This window comes from Podarcis tiliguerta, assembly GCF_965153285.1.
Source record: "Podarcis tiliguerta genome assembly, chromosome: 2".
Lineage (NCBI taxonomy): Eukaryota > Metazoa > Chordata > Lepidosauria > Squamata > Lacertidae > Podarcis > Podarcis tiliguerta.
In genome coordinates, this window is record NC_139535.1 from 26,855,618 (window position 1) to 26,881,679 (window position 26,062).

Genomic DNA, 26,062 nt, shown 5'->3' on the forward strand with positions numbered 1-26,062 from the left:
GATTAGCGGTTTTGCTGCTAAAATGCTTTTAGCAGCTTAGCGCTTCAGGAAAAGGGGTTTTGAAGCGGGGAAAAAACTCAAAATTTTTCGTCAATTTTCGTCTTGCGAAGCAAGCCCATAGGGAAATTCGTCTTGCGAAGTGCCTCTGCAAACGGAAAACTCTTTCGTCTTGCGGGTTTTCCATCTTGCGAGGCATTCGTCTTGCGGGGCACCACTGTAGTTGTAGTTTCCGGGTCACCTTCAAAGGTAGCCCCACGTAGAGCGCATTGCAGTAGTCCAAGCGGGAGATAACCAGAGCATGCACCACTCTGGCGAGGCAGTCCGCAGGCAGATAAGGTGTCAGCCTGCGTACCAGATGGAGCTGATACACAGCTGACCTGGGCACGGGATTTAACCTGTGCCTCCATGGACAGCTGTGCGTCCAAAATGACTCCCAGGCTGCGCACCTGGTCCTTCAGGGGCACGGTTACCCCATTCAGGACCAGGGAATCCTCCACACCTGCCCGCCTCCTGTCCCCCAGAAACAGTACTTCTGTCTTGTCAGGATTCAATCTCAATCCATCTCAATCCAGAATAAAAAATCCATCGCTTTTGTCAGCTACGATTTGTATGATCTCAATTTGTACTTTAAAATCCCAATACGTTGGCATGCTGCAGTATGATAAGCCATCCTTATTGTCAGATAAACATGTTTAGGATTTCACTTTTGGGGTGTTAAGATCTGTAACAAATGTTACAGTTACAGGGGTACCTCGGGTTACATACGCTTCAGGTTACATACGCTTCAGGTTATAGACTCCACTAACCCAGAAATAGTACCTCGGGTTAAGAACTTTGCTTCAGGATGAGAACAGAAATCGTGCAGCTGCGGTGCAGCGGCAGGCCCCATTAGCCAAAGTGGTGCTTCAGGTTAAGAACAGTTTCAGGTTAAGAACAGACCTCCGGAACGAATTAAGTACTTAACCCGAGGTACCACTGTACTTCTATTTTCCTCCACACACTTCAAGTCACCTTCAATTATCATATCCATATGATTGACACAAGTTGATTGGAGAGGCACAGAACTGAGAACAAGCGAATTCTGAAAGCACTGATAACGCAAGTCACAATGGCAAGCTACAGCATCACCTACTCGCAATGATAAAAGAAGCTGGCCCTAAAGATCAAACATTCCAAGCAAATGAAAGTCTACAGAAGATGTTTGATTTCTTGCTTCCTGTAAATGCGAACATTGACTAGGCCTCTTGAACTTTTTCAGACATGCCCTAACGTTTACTGTGTGGTAAGAGCAATATCAGGTAAGCGGAAGGCATGGTGAAGAGCAATTTTCCACCAAAACTCAGGAGGTCTTGAAGGAGACCCATCTGCTGACAATATCAAATCAGGCTGCAGTATTAGAGGTCACTGCCAAAGCAACTCATAAAAGTAGCCAGGCACTCATAAGAAGGAGGGCGGCAGCGAACAGCATTTATAGGGACATTCAGTGGATGATGGGAGAGCCCAGGTGTGCAAATCCTAATAATAATAATAATAATAATAATAATAATAATAATAATAATAGGTGATAAAGTTAGGAAATGAGTTAGCATTTCACATTAAGTCCCCAAAAGGCACAAATGAAAGGTATAAACGTCTGAAATGCACATGCATAAAGATACAGCAAAAGAAGCTGTTCCTGTCTCAATAAACACCTGTAAATTTATCCATATGAGCATGCCTGACAACTTTGCTCCTTCTGCTTCAGGTGCCACACAGCAAGTGCAAACCTGGGACACGGCCTTTTCCGTTGTGGCCCAACATCACTTAGGAGACCCACCTGGCCCCACAAGCTTTGCGATGGACCAAGAAGACATTTTTGTTTCATAGAAAGCTTGCAAATTACTCCCATTGTATCGATCCCACGCTACAACAGTCTTTTCAGCCATTTTCAGTATGGTTTGTTAGAATGTTTTAGTGTTTATTATGCATCATTAAATTGTTACTCTATAGTAAACCCCACTTTGAATAGGATATAGGTAATTGAAATATAGGTATGGGGGGGGGAGAGACAACGAAAAGACATTTTACTGTCCCTAGTTGAGAACCACCATTGCCGGCAAATTGGCTTAACTCCCACCTCTGACAACCTACTCCTGGGATCGTGTATCTGCGGCAGGGCTAGGCCAGCTGCAACCTCACAGAACAACCAATTCCCAGGACTAAAAGTGACTGAACCATTTTTAGAAGGAATGCAAAAGTTCAGTCCTCACACAAAAGCAAGAGATCATCACACGGGTGATGTTTTACCATGGGATTTCACAAGGTGAATAACGGCACAATCCTAATCATGTTTGCCCAGAAGGAAGACCTACTAAATCCAATAGGGCTTCCTCCCAGATAAATAGGGCAAGAAGTGGTGCCTCAACTACTCTCCCTTATAAATAGCTAACTCAGGTGGTGGGTGTTAAGTTGTGGGTGAACATATCAGACGACACAGGCCAGAACAGAACTGAACTGAAGGGTTCAGCCAGCCTGCTTATATAGAGCTCCACTACAACGCAACAGTAACCATTTTCTGTAACTATCCAATCACTGAGCATCACTTTCAATCCCTCATTTGCATATGTGGACCTGAGTGATAACTATCTACAGTATCCCCTTGCTGGCCCTAGGTGAAAACCTCAGTACATAACACTGGGTACCAACAAAATGGGTCCCCTGAGAAGCAAGAGGTAAGCATGAGCAGGTAGGGACCAATTCAGTAAACCCACAACTTGCATGGGGGTTATGTTCCAGGGTTCGCAGTGAAAGCCCATAGTCAAAACATATTGGGTGCAATGGTGGGCAGCACTGCCAAAGTCTTTTTTTCTAGATGTCCACCCCCTTAAAAAAAAAAAATTGCCAAGCCCATGAAACTGAATGTGCGTAAGTTGCAGTTTTCCTGTACATATTTAAAAAGAAACTCTAATGCGGTTGAGAAGGGATGCAAGACTAATGGGGACTGAGCATGCCCAGTAGCCACAGAAAAACATAAAAAGGAAAAAGGAAAATTGGCAGTGGTGGAACGGCCTGGTTGGAGGGAATGGCTGACAGAAACACTCAGGAGGAGAAGCTTGCAGCCTTTTGTTGCAGGCCCCCTTTGCATTTCCTGTTAACGTGTCCCTAGCGACGACAGCTGATTTTTAAAAAAAGAAAAAAGCTCATGCAACAAAACAGGCTCCCGTCACACGGCAGGCACCACCTGTCATCACATAAGGACACATGCAAAGAAGTATTTGCCATGTGAAACTGACCAGATTCTAAGAAAAAGGAATCTCTCTCCCTCTAGCTCTCTTTTATGAAAGAGATGGACGTGGGAAATTGGATCCAAGTTTGCAATGCAGATGCACCTCTCATTCTAAGCCACTAAAGCACGATGTGTCAGACGCCTTGCTTCCAAGTAGCCTGTTGCACATCTCATCTGCATCTCCCCCAGCCCTTGAAAACAGGTGCAGCGAATCACATGAATATTCGAGCTCCTTTCCTCCTGCTCTTTGCTGCGCTCTCCTCACAACAAAAGTCTTATCTGAATTATCCCATCCCCCCCCCCTAAAAGCACACTAACTCCCAGAAAAGCCAATCCTGTAGACCTGCTGGCCATGAATATGATGCAGGAGAGGGAAGAGGAGGCCCCCATGTGCCACAGTTGCATGGATTAGCCCTGAGGGTGACACAAACCATAATCTCTTATCATTTTTCACCTTCCCCGGTTATTACCGTCATCAGGCTTGCTTATCATTCCTGAATTACTCAGGGCACACAACATCCGAACGAGCGCTTTTATTTAAGCGGCTGAAAGTGATATGCCGAGAAGTAACCATTCATTTTCTGGCAAACATACTCTTTCATTTACAGTTCAGTCATAAAAGCCTAATTCAATTTAGGGCAAAGCGGGATATCATTTAAGGTCCATTGAATCCTGAAGGTCAGTATTCTTTCTACCACACGCTCTTAAGATAAAGCCTAGTCTTCAAGAACTTAAAACCGCTTGGACATTTTAAAGTCGCATATTCATCCTGCAGAGCAAAAGGCTGGCGTTGCTTGGAGACGGGGCATGAGGAATGCTGCCACCAACAGTTAGACCTGTTCAGACCCAGCTAACTGATAAGAAAATACACAGAACCTTTGGTCCTTTTCCTTTGCTTGTCTTGTTTATCTGCTACTGCTTCCCAATGATAGTCGAACCACACTAAACCACTGAGCCTCTTGGGCTTGCCGATCAGGTCGGCGGTTCCGTTGCTCTGCCCCAGCTCCTGCCAACCTAGCAGTTCGAAAGCACACCAGTGCAAGTAGATAAATAGATACCGCTGCGGCGGGAAGGTAAACGGTGTTTCCATGCGCTCTGGCTTCTGTCACAGTGTTCCACTGCGCCAGAAGCAGTTTAGTCATGCTGGCCACATGACCCAGAAAGCTGTCTGTGGACAAACGCCGGCTCCCTCGGCCTGAAAGCAAAATGAGCACCACAACCCCATAGTTGCCTTTGACTGGACTTAACCGTCCAGGGGTCTTTTACCTTTTTACCTTACCCAACCCATGGGATTTGGGGCTGCTGTTTTTACATTCTGAGGAATAACATCCTAAAAATTAGATTTGTTACTGAGCTTTTTTAAAAGATGCATGCAACTCCAAACCACCCACCCACCAAGACAAATTGTGCTTCTGTTCGTGATTTCCTCGCCCTACAGGCACAAATTCTGGATATTAATCATGAAAACTTTTCTTCAGGCAGAGGCTGTTACAATACGAAACACCTGCTGGCATTTATCAGTAAGTTATAAGAGTTAGGTTCAACATTATCAAAATCCATTGCGGGGAGGGAGAAAGAAGAGGCTAAAAGAACAATGAAACTTAAATATCCCTACAGGTAGCACCAGAAGCCTTCCAAAAGGAAGCCATAATCATAAGTGAAATTTTAGCAAAGAGAACCGCAGGGTGCCTTCAGATGCCATCAAATCAGATTAAATAACAAGAGTAAGAAACAGGTCAGGTCTGTTATAGGTTTAAAGAAACACAATTAACCTTGACCTTCCCAAACGATTGTAGAATACAGGTGCAAGTGAAGGGTTAGGACACCGAGGCTACAATCTCATGCATTTTCAGCAACTCCCACTGAATTTGGTGGAATGGTTTCAAAGCAGGCATGCGTCAGATTAAACTGCAAGGATGCAATCCTACATACAGTGGTACCTCGGGTTACATACGCTTCAGGTTACATACGCTTCAGGTTACAGACTCCGCTAACCCAGAAATAGTACCTCGGGTTAAGAACTTTGCTTCAGGATGAGAACAGAAATCACGCCGCCGCAGCACGGCAGCAGCGGGAGGCCCCATTAGCTAAAGTGGTGCTTCAGGTTAAGAACAGTTTCAGGTTAAGAACGGACCTCCGGAACGAATTAGGTACTTAACCTGAGGTACCACTGTATGTTTATTCAGGGGCCAGTCACTGGGATTTGCTCCTGAGTAAATGTGAACATCTGACACCTAAGAATCAAGAATGACACTGAAGAATGTTAGAGAGAAGAAACCTCTGGTTTTTTATTGGCTGTACATCACCCATTACTCCGCCCACTCGTCCTTGACCCCACCCACTGTTGACCTCCCACCGTGGCACCACTATCTTGTGACTACCGGAAGCTGGTCCAGCTTGGAATGTAGCCCCTAGGCTGAGACTAATCCCCCCACCCTTAATTCACAAATTAATTTACTGTTGCACCACTTTAAAAGGTTTCGTTGTCGTATTTATAGTATTCTAGTCATCTTTGTCTCAGTCCCGTCTTCCCATGTTTTGATATTGTAGGGATTTTGTCTGACACCTTGCGTCTCGACTAGGGAGGGGGGGAAAGTGGGGAATCTTAAAATAATAATAATAATCTCCAGCCTTTTCAAGACTGCCCTTTTCTAAGCCAAGCATCTGCCTGTCTCTTCTCAATGACAGGCAGTCAACACTGTTAAACAAGATAGGAATAAAGCAGATGCAATGGAAGGTTGTCGAAGGGGGAGGTTTTTATTTTGCTCATTAAACTGTCTCGGAGACCTCCACGGACTTCAAGCAGGTGTCTGCCTAGGCAAAGATGCTCAACTGCCGGGTACAACTTGCAAGCTTGGGACCCGCGGCTGGTTTCCCCAAGGATAAGTAAGTAGGACAAATGTGTTGTGTTTGTACTAATAAAAAATACTTGACGGGCATCTTCAGGTCTCCTTGTCACAACACAGAGAGACAGATTTAATCAAAGTGTCCGTCAAAGTGTCCAGGGAACTCAAAATTAGCAAAACCTTCAGATACCCTCCTTCCTTGTTTATTTGCCTGCACTGAACGTTCTTAGAAGGCATCTTATGTTTATGGTGCCTGCAGGAAAGCTCCATCTACAGACCCTCAGGGTCCTTTCCAATTCTACAACGCTGAGACGGAGGCCTGTTTTGGGAGTGCAGCAAACTACGCCTGCTGCCAAGCACCAGCAGATCAGGCCTCGCTGGGCACAGGTGACATGATCAGTACAAAAGCCCCCTGACCTCCACCACTAAGTGCCCAGCCTACCAGAACTTGTGCCATGTTCACAGAGGTGAAGGAGTGTACAGGTAGTGCGGCTGCCTGGGACATTTTAAAATGTCACACGGCATTTTTGCCTTTGGGAGAGGTGACACCTACTTCTGGCCACACCCACCTGTTCCCAAATCATGGTGGGGGTTTATACAGACCCCATGTCAACACAGTGGCTCAGTTAGATCAAGGGTCCGGAACTTTTGCTGGCCAGTAGGACAGATCTTTATCACCTCACCCCCTGTCAAATTTGACAAGTGGGGAAGCCCAGCCACCTGGCGTCACTATGCTGCCCAGGCAATGCTATTCTTTGAAACCAAGGTTGTGGGGCCTTCCAAATAGGCTGTTTGAAAGCCCTGTTGCAAACAGACCTGCACTGCTCCTTGATCCTCTGATTTTCTGAGGTTTAAAGGGCAACAGGGGGCTGCTTGCAAAAGGGCTTTCAAACAGCCCAGCACACTGCCCTTTGAACCTCCAGTTTTCAGAGGTTCAGGAAGCAGCATGGGGACTGAGAAGTGATTTTTCCAATGGATACTACTTCACTCTCCTGGTGCAAGGCAAGCTCATACCACCCATCAGTGTGCCTTGCTCCAGCAAAGGAACGATGGGAGTATCTCTTTAAGCTCCTGATTGGTTGGGGGGGGGAGGTTTGAAGCCCTGCCCTCACCTGAAGTCGTTATGACATCAGGTATAGTGCAGGTGAGTGTGGCTTACCCAAAGCAACCTGGGGAGACCTGGAAGACCTAGTCTGGCCTGAGGGCAGAGCTCCCGCACTCTTGATATAGATCAGGCATAGGCAAACTTCGACCCTTCCAGATGTTTGGGACTACAATTCCCATCATCCCTGACCACTGGTCCTGTTAGTTAGGGATGATGGGAATTGTAGTCCCAAACATCTGGAAGGCTGGAGTTTGCCTATGCCTGATATAGATGGTGTCATTTTCCATACCTTGAGCTGCAAACTCACCAGCAGCAAGTTTCACAGGCAATTGCATAAAGCTACAATGGTATTTTTAAAAAATTGCCTGCTTTACTGTCATTGGGCCAAAATATGCAGCAATGGTTTTGAAAGCCGAAAATGTATTATGAGGTTGCTTTAGAAAAGCACACACAGCCTCTGAACCACCTAATGAACAGCTTTACGGGGATTATGTTTGTGAAATTTTAATATGCAATGTCCAGCAGCCTTCATTCAAATGAGTTAATTTTCTTAACCCAGAAGTACAATATATTGGCTTCAGGCTTCAAAGCCTTTAACTGGCAATGAGCATTTCTTTCTTTCTTTTAATGTAACTCGTATGAAGGCACTGAAGATACAGGTGTGTCTGAATTTCAGAATAAAGATGCACATTGAAAGAAGCACTAAATGGAAATACAGCATCATCTTTCACCTAGATGCAACTGAACAAAACTCTGCGTGTCCCTGGAGGAGCTATCGTGCGAAAGGGCCCTAAAAATTCTATTATGGTTATTCATTTACTTTCCCTGAATCCTAAACAAATTGGAGCAAAGGGGGCTGTGAGTCACACGGGTTTTACAAGGATGTGCTCCTAAGATTGGTTCATGCGGTGCCTTTAAGTTTGGGGACTTTCTGGCATGGTTATGAAAGTGCATTACATGACTGGCCAACGTTGCCAAATAAGTGCTCTAAACTTCACTACAGTGGTACCTCAGGGTAAGTACTTAATTCATTCTGGAGGTCCGCACTTAACCTGGAACTGTACTTAACCTGAAGCACCACTTTAGCTAATGGGGCCTCCTGCTGCCGCCGCGCCTCCGGAGCACAATTTCTGTTCTCATCCTGAAGCAAAGTTCTTAACCTGAAGCAATATTTCTGGGTTAACAGAGTCTGTAACCTGAAGCGTATGTAACCTGAAGCGTATGTAACCCAGGTACCACTGTACATGGAAGAGTTCCTTTTATGCCACTCCATTTCTGCCCTGCCACTTGAGGTGGGAGACGACTTTGTCTACCTGGGCTCCACCACAACCAGCAACCTCTCCATCGAAGCTGAGCTGTGTCAACATTTCTTGGCATGGCTATTGTTCCCCTGTTGTAATAAGAGAAAGAGCGGCCACTGTGTCCTAATGCAATCTCTGTGTTGGGAAACTCCTGGCTAAGAGGCTTCAATTTGCTGGGTCTTCCTGGCAATCATTTGGCATAATGACCCATTCGCCGTCTTGATCTCATAATGCTCATAAGAACACTTACCAGATTCAGAGAGAGTAAAGCAAGGAGCCATTAGCAAGCCCTTCCCTCAAAATACGCCACCAGAGGAAAGCCTTTTGAGGCTTGATGCCAAAGAAACAGATCACCCAGGGACCCGAATGCGGCGCATGAATCATCGGTACATAACAGGGGACCAAGCATTCTTCTTCAGCAAACACGATTACTGAGTGAAGGATTTGACACCAAGGATAATGAATTGTGAGAGAGGTTCTGCTTTGTGTCTGAACATAATCAGCACAACACAAGCTACAGGGAAGTTCTGCCAATTTTTTCCTCTCTCCCTCTCTCTCCTTCTCCAGTGAGGCACACAGAGAGAAGCATGCCTCACTCCCAAGTCACTTACAGGGCCTTCCGCAGTCCCAAATTCAAAACAAGAACAGGTTTCCAAACTAAAGACTGTGAAGGAAAGCTTGCAAAAAGCTGCAACGGTTTACTGACGTCCAAGAAACAACAACAACATCTGACTGGGCTGCCCCTAGCCACTCTGGGTGACTTCCAACAGATTTGAAAATATAAAACATCAAACATTAAAAGCTTCTCGATACAGGGCTGCCTTCAAATGTCTTCTAAAAGTAAGATAGTTGCTTATTGCCTTGACATCTGATGGGAGGGCATTCCACAGAGTGGGCACTACCACTGAGAAGGCCCTGCGTCTGGTTTCCTGTAACTTCGCTTCTCACAGTGAGGGAACTGCCAGAAGGCCCTTGGAGCTACATCTCAGTGTCTGGGCTGAACTATGCGGGTGGAGATTCAGGTATACGATTCAGGTATACAGTGCCGAAGCCATTTAGGGCTTTAAAGATCAATCTCAGGTTTTTTTTCCCCCCAGGGGGTAGTCAAGGATATGCAGTACCGGCACCTCTTTTAGTTGTTGTTGTTTAGTTGTTGTGTGACACTGACCGTAACAACTTCATGCTGGGAACCAATGTAGACCTCTTAGGACCAGTGTTTTGTGGAATTCCAGAGGCATGACTATATTGCCATTTGTGGTTTCCAAGCTCTTGCAGCAAAAGCAAGGGCGAGAATGGTTAATTTCCACTTGGCAGTGCCATAGCTTTGTATCAACCAAGAGGCCTTGTGGAGAGAGGGCTAACATGAGAAGAGCCCTGCTGGGTCAGATCTGAGGATCAACCTGGCTTCCCACAGTGGCCAACCAGGTTATTCCAGGAAGCCCATAAGCAAGTCATGCCAACAATCATTCTCCCATGGTGTAACGGCCCCTCAGCAACTGGTATTGAACACAGAGGCTCCATTTAACCACAATTGCACACCCATGGCATTCTACAATCCACTTCTAAACCCTTGGTTATCACCTTGTCCTATGGTACCAGTATTTCTCAAACTTGTGTCCTCAGCTGTCGTCGGACTACAACTCCCATCATCCCTGACCACTGATCCTGCTAGCTAGAGATGATGGGAGTTGTAGTCCAACAACAGCCGGGGACCCAAGTTTGAGAAACATGGGCTTATCCATTCCTTTGAAAAGTATTCCCCTTTCGTCTGCCCTTAATCAACAACCCATTAATTTGATTAGGTGGTGCAGAGGGAGAAAAGGGCTCCTTTATCCTCTTTCAAAACACCACAATTTTTTTTTTGCAAACTTCTAGCACATCCTCCAAGCTGCAACCCCTAGCTCCACAACAATTTGATTTATTTATTTATTGGATTTATATCACACCCTTCCTTCCCAAGGAGCCCACTCATCGTCTTACATTAGAACCTGTCTAAACAATGCACCCACAATGGGATGTCAATAACTACTGCTTTTGTGCACAGTTGTTGAAAGTTTCTTTGATTTTGTGGCAAAAAACAAAAAAAAGCCCAACAAAACAACACTTGCAATTTAAATGTAGCATTCTCAGACAGGTATTTCTGAGGTGGGGCTCTGTGAGGGCAGCAGAGAAGGAATTATTTCTTGCCGTAAGGTACACGTGTTAATAAACTCTTTTTTTTTTCCTGGTCAGTGCAAATCCTGTATCTGTTATTCCAGATACGTCAAAAAAACCCAAAGCATTTTTAGTTTGTAAGAAATTATATAAAAGGGACAAGTAAAATTATGATTAACAACCTAGACAGTTTTATATGGTGTGATGCAGTTAACTGAAGAATGTTGCCTTTGAGAAAGTCTTTTCACTTGTATGTAGTAATTAGACACTGAATTAATTGAACATTTTTATCAACACATTTAGTATTTCACATACCCTTCTGAAAAGGCTTTGGAATATTTGGAGAACAAAGAACATGCATTTTAAAGCATGTTTTCAGCCTCTCCCGATCCAGAAACTTTTAAAAACTTAGTTAACAATTGCAACATCCCTTTGCAAAATTGAAAGCTTGTGAGAGAATAGCCGAAGTATGCTTGGCTCCATAAAACAAACCACGTTTAAAGACGAGAAAAGGCATTTTGAAGTTTTGGCAGACAAATAAATAAAAGAATTTGACAGCTTCTTTTATCCACAGCATTATTTACTGCTTTTACTTTCAGCATGACTTAACTGGTTTCATCATACATAAGAACAAGATCATATTTACATACTAAGCCTTAAAAGCTACTTCTGTGTAAAGTCCAATTATTAATTTTTGTTCCTGTTGTTGGTTGCTGCATCAATTGGTCGTGTTGATCGGTTGTCGCTGCAGCAATTGGGCAGGCGATTTGCAGCTTCTATTGGCGAGGGGACATATAAGAGGCGGATTTTGCGGTGTGTGTCCCCCCCCCCCAAAAAAAGCTCAATAACCCTGGGTAATCCCCTCCGCAAAAAAAGCTCCACAACTTTGTGCCATCTTTGTGCCAACTTTGAGTCTCCCAAAATAGGGGGCGTCTTCTACACGGAAAAGTACGGTAAGCATTTTTATTCAAATCCACACTTGCGCTTGCTTGAGCACTTTCTCCCAGGAAACCTGCTATGTAGCTCTGCATCAGAACAAACAACAATTGAGCTTTCCAATCCACAAATGGATTGCCATTTGTTCCGATTTAGCACTAAAGAGTGGGTTTTCCAGGGCAAAGCAGTGGGACAAAGGCAAAACCGCTTGGACCCATGCTTAGAAAACAAGCAAACGAGACCTAAGGCATGTAGGATCTGTGTTAGCAGCTTGTTGCCAAAGTCTGGGTGCAGATCATGTTATCATGGCCAAGACCTACTGGCCTTACATTGGTGACCACAGCTGACCATTTTCTATAAAGCATTCACAGAAGAATTTCTGACTGCCTTGACTCTAGAGACAGGTTTTGTACAATACAGAAGGAACAGGTAAAAAAGAAAGGACCCCTAGACAGTTAAGTCCAGTTGTATTTAACTATGGGGTGTGACGCTCATCTCCGCTTTCAGGCTGAGGGGCAGCAGACAGCTTTCCGGGTCATGTGGCCAGCATGACTAAATTGCTTCTGGTACAACGGAACACTGTGACAGAAACCAGAGTGAACGAAAATGCCATTTACCTTCCTGCTACAGTGGTGTCTATTTATCTACTCACACTGGCTTTCAAACTGCTAGGTTGAGAGGAGCTGGGACAGAGCAACGGGAGCTCCCCCTCAATGTTCAAAATTAGCTAGGCGCCAGGAACATTTTGCACCCATCGTTCTGCCTGGACACTGAGGTCTTTCTCCGAGGGCCTTCTGGTGATTCCCTCACCGCGAGAAGTGAGGTTACAGAGAGCCAGACAGAGGAACTTCTCAGTAGTGGCGCCCGCCCTGTGGAACACCCTCCCTTCAGATGTCAAGGAAACAAACAACTATCTGACTTTGGAAGACATCTGAATGCAGCCCTGTTTAAGGAGGTTTTTAATGCTTAATGTTTTGCTTTTACTATTCTGCTGGAAACCACCCAGAGTGGCTGGGGGAACCCAGCCAGATGGGTGGAGTATAAATAATGAAATTATTATTCTGGTTGACAACTGTAAGCACAGGACGCAGGATTAGATGGGCTATTTGCCTGATCTTCTTCTGTTCTTAGCTTTTCCAGTCCTTTAGCACCCACCAAGATTCCCATGTTACCTATTACTGGAATGTGTCCAGAGGAGGGCAACCAAAATGGTCAAAGGCCTGGAAACGATGCCTTATGAGGAACGGCTAAGGGAGCTGGGCATGTTTAGCCTGGAGAAGAGGAGGTTAAGGGGTGATATGATAGCCATGTTCAAATATATAAAAGGATGTCACATAGAGGAGGGAGAAAGGTTGTTTTCTGCTGCTCCAGAGAAGCAGACACGGAGCAATGGATCCAAACTACAAGAAAGAAGATTCCACCTAAACATTAGGAAGAACTTCCTGACAGTAAGAGCTGTTCGACAGTGGAATTTGCTGCCAAGGAGTGTGGTGGAGTCTCCTTCTTTGGAGGTCTTTAAGCAGAGGCTTGACAACCATATGTCAGGAGTGCTCTGATGGTATTTCCTGCTTGGCAGGGGGTTGGACTCGATGGCCCTTGTGGTCTCTTCCAACTCTATGATTCTGTGATTCTAATAAAGGTAAAGGTAAAGGGACCCCTGAACCTTAGGTCCAGTCGTGACCGACTCTGGGGTTGCGGCGCTCATCTCGCTTTACTGGCTGAGGAAGCCAGCGTACAGCTTCCGGGTCATGTGGCCAGCATGACTAAGCCGCTTCTAGTGAACCAGAGCAGCACATGGAAACGCCATTTACATTCCCGACAGAGCGGTACCTATTTATCTACTTGAACTTTGACATGCTTTCAAACTGCTAGGTTGGCAGAAGCAGGGACCGAGCAACGGGAGCTCACCCCATTGCGGGGATTTGAACCGCCGAACTTCTGATCGGCAAGTCCTAGGCTCTGTGGTTTAACCCACAGCGCCACCCGCGTCCCACTAGTAGTAATAGTAGTATTTTAATTTCTTGCCCACCCTTCACTCTCCCATGCCGGGTCTGAACCACAACTGCCTGTTCTCACTTCCAAATCCATCTATCACTATTCACTCACACACAATACTGGGTTAACTTGGGGCCGATTTTAACCCAGGATAATACATTGTGCAACCTATAGTAAGAATTGGTCTATACAAAAGCAGGAAAAAAGTATTTGCAAGGCCATAACATATTGATTCCCCTTGTATTATTTAAAGAACATACTGGTATATTACACAGAGATCGTCTATGTTCCATTAAAACAGCTAATGGCAGTTTTAATTGAAATAAAGCTCTCTCTGCAGTAAAGCAGCCTAAGATTGAATTGCAAGGAGGAGGAATTGACCACAGAGAGTAAACTTGCAGCTGAAATTCTGATCACAAATAACTGCTACCCTAAAAACTATTAAAGACTAGTTTTAATCTCATTTGAAAACAATATTAGTATTATAGTTGATTCAGCATGAATACTCATTTTCTTCTCGTTAATTAGTAGAGAAAATAGATAAGGGCTTTGCTCAAAGGCCCTTTTATAACTAAAAATCTAAAATAGATTTAAAAAACAAGACCCAGCAACCTATGTTTATGAATGATATCAGAAACAATTAGTTCAAACTAAGCCAAATAACATTTTGGTAAAATGATATTAATAGGACTGCAGCCAATTAATTAGTAGCTTACTCAATTCATATATTTGTTGGTTAATTGGTGTGAGCAAAGGCCAAATTTAAACACTGAGGCTATCAATTAAGAGCACACACTTGTTTAAAATATATTATTTCGTTCAGGTGTGTTACTTTTCAAGGAGTAGCCTGACTGAGGAAATATTAATTAATTAATTGTGTAAGCAACTGTAAAATGATCAGATTGTTTAGTTAAATCTGCATGAAACTGAATTTAAAATGTCTTTTTTTCTTAAGCGCAAAGTCTCTTTGTTTCACAGGAAGCGTAAGAGGCACTACCCACAGCCTCATACAAAGGAGGGAATGCCTCCTATGAAAGCATTTGTCCGCAATACACTTGTATTAAAAACCATTATTTCTAAAACCTGCTGACCAATTAATAGCAAAAGCCTGTTTTCTTGATCAAAACATTGCAGCCCTAGTTACTATGCTTATGAGCTATGTAGCCCTGCACTGGTGTTTTTATATATGCCGGAAGCCTCCCAGAATAGCTGGGGAAGCCCAGCTGGATGGGTGGGATATTAATAATAATAATAATAATAATAATAATAATAATAATGCCATTGAAGTTTGAAAATATCCAGCTTACTCTGCACATTTACCCAGCTCGCAATTCACAAACACAGAGCAAGTTCCTTTGCCACGGGTCTCCTCCTCACAATCAAGTTAAGACTTCTGTTTCTCTTTTGTTCCTGTGTGGTCTGCGTTCCAAAAACCAGGGGCATGAAAAAAAACCCCACCACTGCTGCTATGTTGTTAGTTGCATATTCAGCCATTGCACAAACTGATTTCAACTTCTAACAATGCACATGTCCTGCGTTCGAAATTTGCCGGGCACCAGGCGCATTTTGCACCTACAGTGGACGAAGAGGCAAGGGAACGGGTACCACTTCCAGGCAAAGCCATTGGGGGAGCATCACATCATTGTGGCCCTAACACAACACATCATGACCCAAAGCCGGACTTGCTGAGAGAACCTATAGAGAACGAAAGCTTCAAAATACTGAAGTGAAAGATTCTGAAGCCATCTTTCTTAATTAAAAAAGCAACACCACCCAATTGCTTGAAGTGGAAATAAATACTCTTACTTTAAACTCTAATTCAAGTTCACTACACAACTGGATCGTGGCTTATGCTCGCTGCACATGCATAATGTATATAAGGCCTTTATGAGCAGAACAAAACCCACTACAGTGGTACCTCGGGTTAAATACTTAATTTGTTCCGGAGGTCTGTTCTTAACCTGAAACTGTTCTTAACCTGAAGCACCACTTTAGCTAATGGGGCCTCCCACTGCTGCCGCGCCGCCGCTACACAATTTCTGTTCTCATCCTGAAGCAAAGTTCTTAACCCGAGGTACTATTTCTGGGTTAGCGGAGTCTGTAACCTGAAGCGTATGTAACCTGAAGCGTATGTAACCTGAGGTACCACTATATTTAGAAAAATTAAATGGGACCATTAGAAGGAGCAGTGCGGGGAAGAGGCTTCAGGATCGACAAACCAACTTACAAAAATTCACAAAACAAACCAATTTAGAAGCCAATCGTAATGCAAGATGTCATGATGCACAACACAGCTATGTGGAAAGGAAAGGGGTGTTATGCAGTTGTCTAGACAACAATTTTTCCTCCCCACAGCATGCACAAAAGGAAAATGCTACCCGGTTTAGAACAACAATCTGTATGTCTTAAGCATTTGCAGAGAGCATTCATAATTGGTGACCTAATTATGATTTGGGGAGGGCAGCTCAAGCATCACTAGATAGAAAGGAAAATATTTTATTTTATTTTAAATAATCTTTATTAGTTTTTCAATTAGATACTCCACATACACATATTGTATTACATTTTACATTTATACTTGCTCTTCAGAGCTGACTTCCCTCCTTCAGAAAGGAAAATATTTTAAACGGCCTTTCTTTCTAAACAGATTTTAGGTTCATTAAATGGTAATTTACCTTCCTTCAACATTTCAAGAAGACAGCTATGTTTAGGTTCCGGTAAGTATGCAAATATACTTAAATGAAACTGACTGATCAGGTAAGAGACATGATTGAAAAGAAAAAAAGAAAAGCAAGATTTATTTATCGCTTCCATTTCAAAAATTTATATTCTACCCTTCAAGGGTCAATTGGGATTTCCAGGGCAATTTCAACCAGTTGACAGCTCCAGACATTAATCATTTTTATAATACGTTTAAAATGCAAAGACCTTGGCAATATTTTGCTTCTTGTTCCTTCTTATATGAGGTTGCAATGTTATGCGTATTTATTTAGAAGTCCCGGTGAACAAAATAAGACTTGCTTCCAGGTAACGATTCAGAGGCTTGCACTGTAAAAGTTCTACCTTGACGGACGAGAAAACAAAAATGAAACCCGGCAATGTAGAATCATGGCATCATCAAATTTTTGAGTTGGAAAGGACCCTGAGGGTCGTCTAGTCCAACCCCCTGCAAAGCAGGAATCTCAGCTAAAGCATCCATGACAGATGGCCATACAACCTCTGCTTAAAAACCTCCAAGGAAGGAGAGTCCACAACCTCCCGAGGGAGTCTGCGCTAAAAACCATGCCACCAGCAACATTTCTTATATTGTACCATTGATCCATCCAGCGAGGTACTGTCTACTCCAGGCACCCCCAAATTTGGCCCTCCAGATGTTTTGGGACTACAACTCCCATCATCCCTAGCTAACACAACCAGTGGTCAGGGATGATGGGAACTGTAGTCCCAAAACATCTGAAGGGCCAAGTTTCGGGGTGCCTGGTCTACTCCGACTGGCAACAACTCTCCAAGGTTTCAGGCGGGGTTCTTTCCCAGCCCAGGAAAAGACATCTACAAAGCAGATTGCTCTACAGTCCTTCACATCACTTGGGCATCAGAAGCTTCCATTTGCCCAGTAAAAGGTAAAGGGACCCCTGACCGTTAGGTCCAGCCGCAGACGACTCTGGGGTTGCAGCGCTCATCTCGCTTTACTGGCCGAGGAAGCCGGCATTTGTCTGCAGACAGCTTCCGGGTCATGTGGCCAGCATGACTAAGCCGCTTCTGACGAAGCAGAGCAGCGCACGGAAACGCCATTTACCTTCCCGCCAGAGCAGTACCTATTTATCTACTTGCATTTTTACATGCTTTCGAACTGCTAGGTTGGCAGGAGCAGGGACCAAGCAACAGGAGCTCACCCCGTTGCGGGGATTCGAACCGCCAACCTTCTGATCGGCAAGCCCAAGAGGCTCGGTGGTTTAACCCACAGCACCACCCGCGTCCCTATTCGTCTAGTAAGCATCCCTAATTCATCTTCCAAACAGTGTAGGCTAAAGTGTGAAATGCTAATGTGGGGACTGGAAACATGGGACCCATCCAATGGCAAAAAGGAGGGGGGGCAGGACAGAAAGAAAGAAAAAGGGTAGTAGAGAGGGAAGCGGATGCCCCACACAACTTTGACTCTAGCCTCACCCACTGCCAGCATGTAGCCAACCCCCAACGGAACGCAGTCATCTCCAAGTTTCCCTTCCTCTGCTAAAAGCATAGGAATCAATGAATTAGTAATTTGGAAAGGACATAGGATGAATAATTGTGCTCCCCCTCATCCTCTTCAGACGTTCAGCATGAATTCACCTAGGGGCAAATACCCAGCTGATACGTAATCGCCATTAGGCTACCTTCCTTGCATGTAAGGCTACCAACCCATTCGCACTCACCCCAGTGCATGTTTATAGTGAAGGCCTGAAGAGGGCTTCTGTGTTTTATCCTAAAAGGCAGCCGAGAAAATTAGCACACAAATTCCAACATTATTATTATTATTATTCCACATCTGGAAATCACTGCAGCTGGATGCAATAAAATTTTTTGGAGGACTGCGGAGCCCTAGACTGTGTACAGTAGTACCTCGGGTTACATACGCTTCTGGTTACATACACTTCAGGTTACATATGCTTCAGGTTACAGTCTCTGCTAACCCAGAAATAGTGCTTCAGGTTAAGAACTTTGCTTCAGGATGAGAACAGAAATTGGACTCCGGCAGTGCAGCAGCAGCAGGAGGCCCCATTAGCTAAAGTGGTACTTCAGGTTAAGAACAGTTTCAGGTTAAGTACGGACCTCCGGAACGAATTAAGTATTTAACCCGAGGTATCACTGTATAAGATAACAACAGCTCCAAGTTTCCATAACTAATAAACTGGACATCAACACTAAAGAGGGGAACAGGGAACTTCTGGCCAACAATCTCTCTTTTTCAAAACAAAAACAAACCACAGACATCACTGTAAAATAATTTCATGTGAAACAATATCGGCATCTTTAAATAGGAAATGATCAACAGAGAGCAGAAGGCTATATATTCTGGAGTGCCAGTGAGGGCACGCTCTGTATAATACCATGGTCTTATAGCAGAATATAATGCAGAGTAATAACGTCTGTAATCATTTGGTACCAGCTGCTTTCAGGGACAACCTTGGCTCAGTAGACGAAGCTTCTCAATTAGCAAAGGAAGAGCCCTGATGCCACAGCTCACCTATGCATGCAATGATCCAACCATGACGCTTCTTGTTTTCTGACAAAATGCAATGCTAAGAGCACACATGTCCTTAGGATTTAATGTACACCTGGGCTAGGAAGATTGTTAGACCTGTAAGTCAATGAAGACCAATTAACAGCATTTGCGCCGCTCCAGGTGCTGCACAGTTTTGAGCATCCTTTCATCCCGCTAAATGTTTTTACTTTACCATATGTCATCAGTTATGCATAAAAACCAACAGCTAACTATCAGCTTTTTACCTCCAGCGGAACTGGAGTTATGTAGTGAAGGGAGGGTCACGTGATTTAAGAAATCCAGCAGACGACTGCAAGAGAAAATATGGAGCAAACACACCTACGGACCATTGTGTACCCTTAGAGCAGGCGTCTTTGAGATACTGTAGTGCAATAGCACCTGGGCCATTGTTGTAAGCATATACCAGACTAGTGACTAGATAATGTTGCAAGCATATTCTGAGAGGGGGGTGGATCTGGCCAGCTGCTCCTACAAAAACCATCTTCCACAATGGAAGATCCACCATGAATTCACTAGGTACAGTCATGGGGAAAATAAAGTGCACCCTCCTTGAATTCTGTGGTTTTACATAGGAAGTCATAATAACAATCACCTGTTCCTTAGCAGGTCTTAAAATTAGGTAAATACAACCTCCGATGAACAACAGCACATGACATACAGTGGTACCTCAGGTTAAGAACTTAATGTGTTCTGGAGGTCCGTTCTTAACCTGAAACTGTTCTCAACCTGAGGTTCCATTTTAGCTAATGGGACCGCCCGCTGCTGCCGCCACACGATTTCTGTTCTCATCCTGAAGCAAAGTTCTTAACCCGAGGTACTATTTCTGGGTTAGTGGAGTCTGTAACCTGAAGCGTCTGTAACTTGAAGCATCTGCAACCCGAGGTACCACTGTATTACATCATGTCATGATTTATTTAACAGAAATAAAGCCAAAACGGAAAAGCCATGTGTAAAAAACTAAGTACACCTTAGGATTCAATAGCTTGTGGAACCACCTTAAGCAGCAATAACCTGAAGTAATTGTTTTCTGTAGGACATCATCAGTTGTCCATTGCTGTGGCGGAATTTTGGCCCATTCTTCTTTACAGCGTTGCTTCAGTTTGTTGAAATTTGCTGGCATTTGCTTACGCACAGCTCTCTTAAGGTCCCGCACAGCATTTCAATTGCGTTGAGGTCTGGACTTTGACTGGGCCATTGCAACACCTTGATTCTTTTTCAGCCATTCTGTTGTAGATTTGCTGGTGTGCTTGGGATCCTGGTGCATGACCCAATTTCAGCCAAGCTTCAGCTGTTGGGCAGATGGCCTCACATTTGACTCTAAAATACTTTGGCATACAGTGGAGTTTATGGTTGACTCAATGACTGCAAGGTTCCCAGGTCCTGTGGCTGCAAAACAAGCCCAAATCATCACCCTTCCACCAGCGTGCTTGACAGTTGGTATGAGGTGTTTGTGATGATATGCTGTTTGGTTTTCACCAAACATGATGCTGTGCATTATGGCCAAGCATCTCCACTTTGGTCTCATCTGTCCAAAGGACATTCTTCCAGAAGTCTTGTTCAGATGAAACATTGCAAACCTAAGCAGTGCTGCCATGTTCTTTTTAGAGAGAAGAGGCTTTCTCCTGGCAAGCTTTTCAAACAAACCATACTTGTTATCTTTTTCTAACTGTACTGTCATAAACTTTGACATTTAACATGCTGAGGCCTGCAGAGCCTGAGATGTAACTCTTGGTGTGTGTGGGTGTGGGTGGGTGGGTGTGTGTGTGTGACTGTATTTTGCAATTTCTCCGAGCACTGCACGGTCTGACCTTGGGGTGAATTGCTGAGACGTCCACTCCTGGGAAGATTGGCAACCGTCTTGAATGTTTTCCACTTTTGAATAATCTCCCTCAATGTAGAATGATAGACTTTACATTGGTTGAGAGATGGCCTTATAACCCTTCCCAGTTTCATGGGCAGCAGCAATTGCTTCTCTAAGAGCATTGTGTCGTCTTTCCTCCTTGGCATTGCGTTAAAACACACCTGAATGCTCCACACCAGCAAACTGTTGAAACTTCAGCTTTTATAGAGGTGGGCACTCTTGCTGATGATCAATTAAGCAAGGGCATTTGATTAGCAGCACCTGTCTGCTTACCTAGCCTCTTAATTCCTATGGAAGCAGGAAGGGTGCACTTAGTTTTTCACACATGATTCCTCAACTTTGGCTTTATTTCTGTTAAATAAATCATGGCACTATGTAATATGTCAGGTGTCGTTGTTCATCTGAGGTTGCATTTACCGAATTTTAAAACCTGCTAAGGAACAGATGGTTGTTATTATGTCTTCCTATGTAAAACCACAGAATTCAAAGAGGGTGCACTTTCTTTTCACCATGATTGTAAAAAGGTAAAGGTAAAAGGACCCCTGACCATTAGGTCCAGCGTGACAGACTCTGGGGTTGTGGCGCTCATCTCGCTTTATTGGCCAAGGGAGCCGGCGTACAACGGAAACGCCGTTTACCTTCCCGCCGGAGTGGTACCTATTTATCTACTTGGACTTTGACGTGCTTTCGAACTGCTAGGTTGGCAGGAGCAGGGACCGAGCAACGGGAGCTCACCCCGTCGCGGGGATTAGAACTGCCAACTTTCTGATTGGCAAGTCTGAGGCTCTGTGGTTTAACTCACAGCACCACCCATGATTGTAGGTTTTGACAAACTCTCTCACATATCCTCACACTTATGCAATATAGGCTAGATATGCACTGCCCCATCCTACAGGGTTACGGTTAGCATTACTGAGCTTATGCATGTTACGGTAAGTGCTTTAAGCTGCCTCACTGCTACTGCTGCTGTTATTCTGCTATGAAGTGTCAATTTAGGCACAGAGCCAGAGCTCACCAGGCCTCAGTCACAGAGTTTTATCTGTGATGTCAAGACACACCCTTAGAACATCAGAACTAATGAACTGAGGGTGCAAACTCCACACAGCCACATTTATTCTGTTAAACGAAAACGCAAGAGGTCAGTGGGCATGTGCCAAGGCCACAGCTTAGAGGGCCACCCGCTGTCAGGCGCCCACTGGCAACCCACAGCCAGGCAGGGGGTCAATTGCTGACCTGAGGCCCCTAGGCCAATTCCCCTATTTCTTGAAGGTAAAAGTGGCTGGTGGCAGGATCACCGTCACAGCCACGGCTCAAGGGAAATCACATTCCATGAGCTGCTCCGAAATATTATCAGGAAGAAAAATTAAAGGGAGACCTGAAGTAGAAGAAGCATTAAGAGAGATCCAAAGGGAGTGGGGGGTGGGGGAAGTACGAATGAAGATCATAGAATATGGTGGCGGAAGACAGGAAGAGAGCTGTGATGTGGGGAGAGGGAAAATAAGAGAAAAATAAATAAAAGGCCAGAACTCTGGGGGCAAGGACAGGAGTTGTTTGCATGAGCTGCAATGGCAGAAGAGGATTTTAAAAAAGGAAAGGTTGATTGTGTGGCTATGTTGGCTCCTAGGAACATTGGAAACTGCCTTATTCCAAAAGTCAGAAATCAGTCCATCGAGTTCAGCATCATCTACTCTGACTGGCAGTCAGGATTCCCACTAGCCTCTCTCCCAGCTCTACCAAAAGATGCTGAGGCTTGAATCACAGACCTTCTGCATGCAAAGCAGGTGCCCCTGTACTGAGCTACGGCTCTCCTCAGAATAGCCCACCAGTACCAACCGCTTCCTAACCTGTGATACAGAAACAGCAGGTGCCACCACCATAGATAAGAAAGCCGCTAAGGGCCTCGTTCTCTGTAGTGAGGGTGACAGAGTGGTCACTAGCTCTGTCTTCTATCCACGCACTTATTAAACGTGCAGCAGAGGGGCCCGTTCTCTTTTCTAGCTACCGTGCAGTGACAGCTGAAACACTTCCTCCTCTTCATTTCCTTCAACAAGCAAGCAGGAGTTCAAGGAAGCCACCAGCTCTGCTTGCTCTGGATCAGCCTTTCCCACCCCCTGGGTCCCCAGATATTGTTGAACTACAACTCCCATCACCCCTAGCTAGCAAGGCCAGAGCTCAGGAATGATGGGAATTGTAGTCCAACAACATCTGGGGACCCACAGGTTGAGAACCGCTGCTGGATGGTTTAGATCCTGCTGCAGTTTCTCCTCCATCCACCCACCTGCCCTCTGGGCTGTGCAGCGGAAAGGGCCAGCACCACAGCATCTTAATGAAGTCCAAACCAACCTGATGGCAAGCTTATTAGCTGCAGCCTCCTGCACCAGATGAGCAAAAGGTAACAGAAGGGAGCTACAGGGAGCTCCACTGCCTTAATTTTCCCATGGCAGAGCCAGACTAGCACTAGCGAAGGTGCAAAGAGGTCAACAAATATTCCTTAAACCACTTAAACCAGGGCTTAGCTGAGATTGCCTGTATGAGCAAGGCAAAGGGAATTGCACCCACTGGGTGGCAGGATGAGGCTCCTTTACGGGAGTCGGGGATAGACACGTTGCCAAGAATCTTTCAAAGTCTAGCCCCGGTTGGTGCGGTATGGTTTGAAAGGCGAGGCATACAGTAACTACCATTCAAATCAATGGGACTTGCTTCCGAGTATACACCCCTAGGAATGTGTATCAGAGCGAAAGCCTGCTGTTATGCGCTTCGAGTGTTTTGAGCATGAACAGAGTGCCTTTCCGTTATCACTGCGAACGGGTCCAGTATATATATATACATCAGCACAGGCTAAATAAGGAATTTAAACACGCTCCTAGAAGAATAGGCCGAGAGGAAAGGCGAGCTCGCAGAACTGCCACCGGGATCCCTTGCCCAAGAACAGCAGCAGCAGCAGCACCCAAAGGAGACCCAGGGCAGTGAGGGAAAGCTCCGCCTAAGCCTGGCCAGCCGCTCCAACCCTCCGCCGGGACGCTGCGGCGCCAGGGCAGGAAAGCCGGAGACGCCGGGAGAGGCCGGGCGCACTCACCGGGCTGCGCCTCGCCAGCAGGGAAGCTCTGAGCAAAGCCAAGTCCCGCAGCGCTGTCCCAGCCTGGCTTGCCATGGGAGACGCCATCTTAAGTCGAGCCACACGTGGGCAGCGAGGAGGGGCGGCCGCCTGAGCGGAGACAGCCCAGGGGGCGGCCCCGGCGAGGAGGGCGAGGAGGCGGAGGCGGCGGCGGGCGGGGAAAGGAAGGCGCCGGCGCTGCCCGCGCGCCGTGGCTGAGGCGTCTGCTTGAGAGGAAATGCGCCCTCGCAGACCTTGGAGACCGCTGCTTGGGGACGGAATAGTGCACCTCTTTCGGAGAGGAGTAAGAAGCGGGGAGTGGCTTGCCTTCGTCTGCTTCCAGCCGCTGGCCCGCGGCGACCTTTGAGCCACTCCAGTGGCCCCGAAAAGCGCCTAATTAATGCCACGGCGACCGGTTGCACCGCCTCGCCGTGCTTCCCCCGCGCGTAAAAACGCACCCGCGCGCCATGCCCAGATTCACGCTCCAGGGCAATTCTATGCTGCTTTGAAAGAAGCCCGCTGGCGTGCCTAGGGTGGGGCTGAAGTGATGCAGCTGTACATACATGGGGCTGATCTGCACAGGACACCTTGCTGCAGCCGGAGTGATGCTCTTGTTCCCCCTATTTATGTGGGAGCGAGTCCCAATGAAATCGAGCCGATTTCAGGATGAGCGTCCTTAAAGCCGGCCCGGAGTCCCGGGACAGTTGAGATGTTTTGCTAGAAGCGCGGGCTACAACCGACGATACAGCTTCTTGTTGTTCATTTCTATACGCTTAATATTTTAAAGGAAAAATCTCAAAAGCGGTTTACAACACATTAAAACATCCAACAAGACAATCCATAATAAAAGAAATTCAAGCTCCAGGGGAAATTTTTCAGATCCTCCTCTTGCCCATATTATTATGATGATGATGATTATTTATTCAGTTTGTCATTAGAACATCGCAGGGTGATTCAGATGACACAAATACAAAATGGGAACACAAAATACATGATACAAGAAGGTCAAACCAATAACCTCCCTCCCACAATCACGTTTAAAAGGCCATAGAGTGTTCCAAGGCCGAGTTATACAGAAACATTTTTCCCTGGTGCCTAAAAGAGATGCAATGAAGGAGCCAGATGAACAGGGACAGCATTCCACAAGACTTTGTAAGAAGAGGGCAGCTTTGGGCGGCAAGGATAACTTTTCCTGTTTCAAACATTAGAGCCACTTTGCGCATGAATTTTTCCTCATTATCTGTGACAAATCTCCCATGTGAATTGGCTGTGGCTTGTGAAGTATCCCAGAGCATGGGGGTCAATGCATGGACTTCATATGTGTAGTGATCCTTGTATAACGCTTTTATTACAAGCATCCCAGACCCCTTAAAATTAATCACCCATGAAGACCTTTTAACCAGGATGGCTATTAAAAAAGAGTAATGAGCAGGTGCATGTTCCACCCTTTTAATACATACGTATTGATGGAATGGGTATTCCAGTCTGTGCTCACTATTGTAATAACAACAACAACTCTCAAGAGGTTCTGCTTGCAAATTTCCCATGGGCATCTGCTGACCACTAAAGAACGGGATGCTGGACTAGATTGGCCTTTGGACGGATCCAGCTGCTGCCTTGAACCTTACTTCCTTCATTCCAAACATCTTGGTTAAGATTATTAGTTTGCAAAGCCTTTCAGAACTGACCTCACATTTCCCCCCTCATTTCATATATATATATATATATATATGCAGGTTTTGGTGTCCTCGGGTGTCTTCCCGTGTAAAAGTTGGGGTGTCTAGGCGACGTTTCGACGAGGTCTCACTCGTCATCTTCAGGCTGGTGCTTTCGGCTTCTTGTTACTGGAACAGAGCAGGATCTCAGTGTTTGAGTTCCTATAAATACTGTTGAGGAGGTGTGGTGTATAGCCTCCAATGTTCTGGGCAGAGAGGAGGTTCCCAGGCTAGTGTGCCTTTTCTTCTTTTGTTCCTTAATTACTTGAGGGATATCTTGAGTGATTTCTTGAGTGATTTCCTGAATCCCACTTAGGTGGGTCATTAGGTGTGGATTAGTTGCTAAAGCCTTCGTGTCTTGAACTCTTGAACTTTGTGAAGAGTTTTTCTGAGAAGATGGCTGTACTGCACTTGGTTGTGCTCTGGCTTGGCTTCGTGTATAGGGGCGAGCTGTGGTTTTGTGGCCTGTGCCAGCCAGATCTGTGTAGGGATTGCAGGGGAGTGCAGCATCCGGAGGTGCCACCCTG

The 26,062-nt window shown here is 45.4% G+C and overlaps 1 protein-coding gene across 1 annotated transcript in view; it reads right to left on the bottom strand.

The window, feature by feature from the left end:
* Positions 1 to 23,952, bottom strand: part of SUCLG2 (succinate-CoA ligase GDP-forming subunit beta) — a 216,116-nt gene extending 192,164 nt beyond the window's left edge. The window contains exon 1 of the mRNA XM_083426277.1: positions 23,803 to 23,952. Coding sequence (XP_083282403.1) covers positions 23,803 to 23,889 — 87 coding nt within the window. The 5' untranslated portion in view covers positions 23,890 to 23,952. The remainder of the gene's footprint in view (positions 1 to 23,802) is intronic.
* Between the last annotated feature and the right edge of the window lie 2,110 nt (positions 23,953 to 26,062).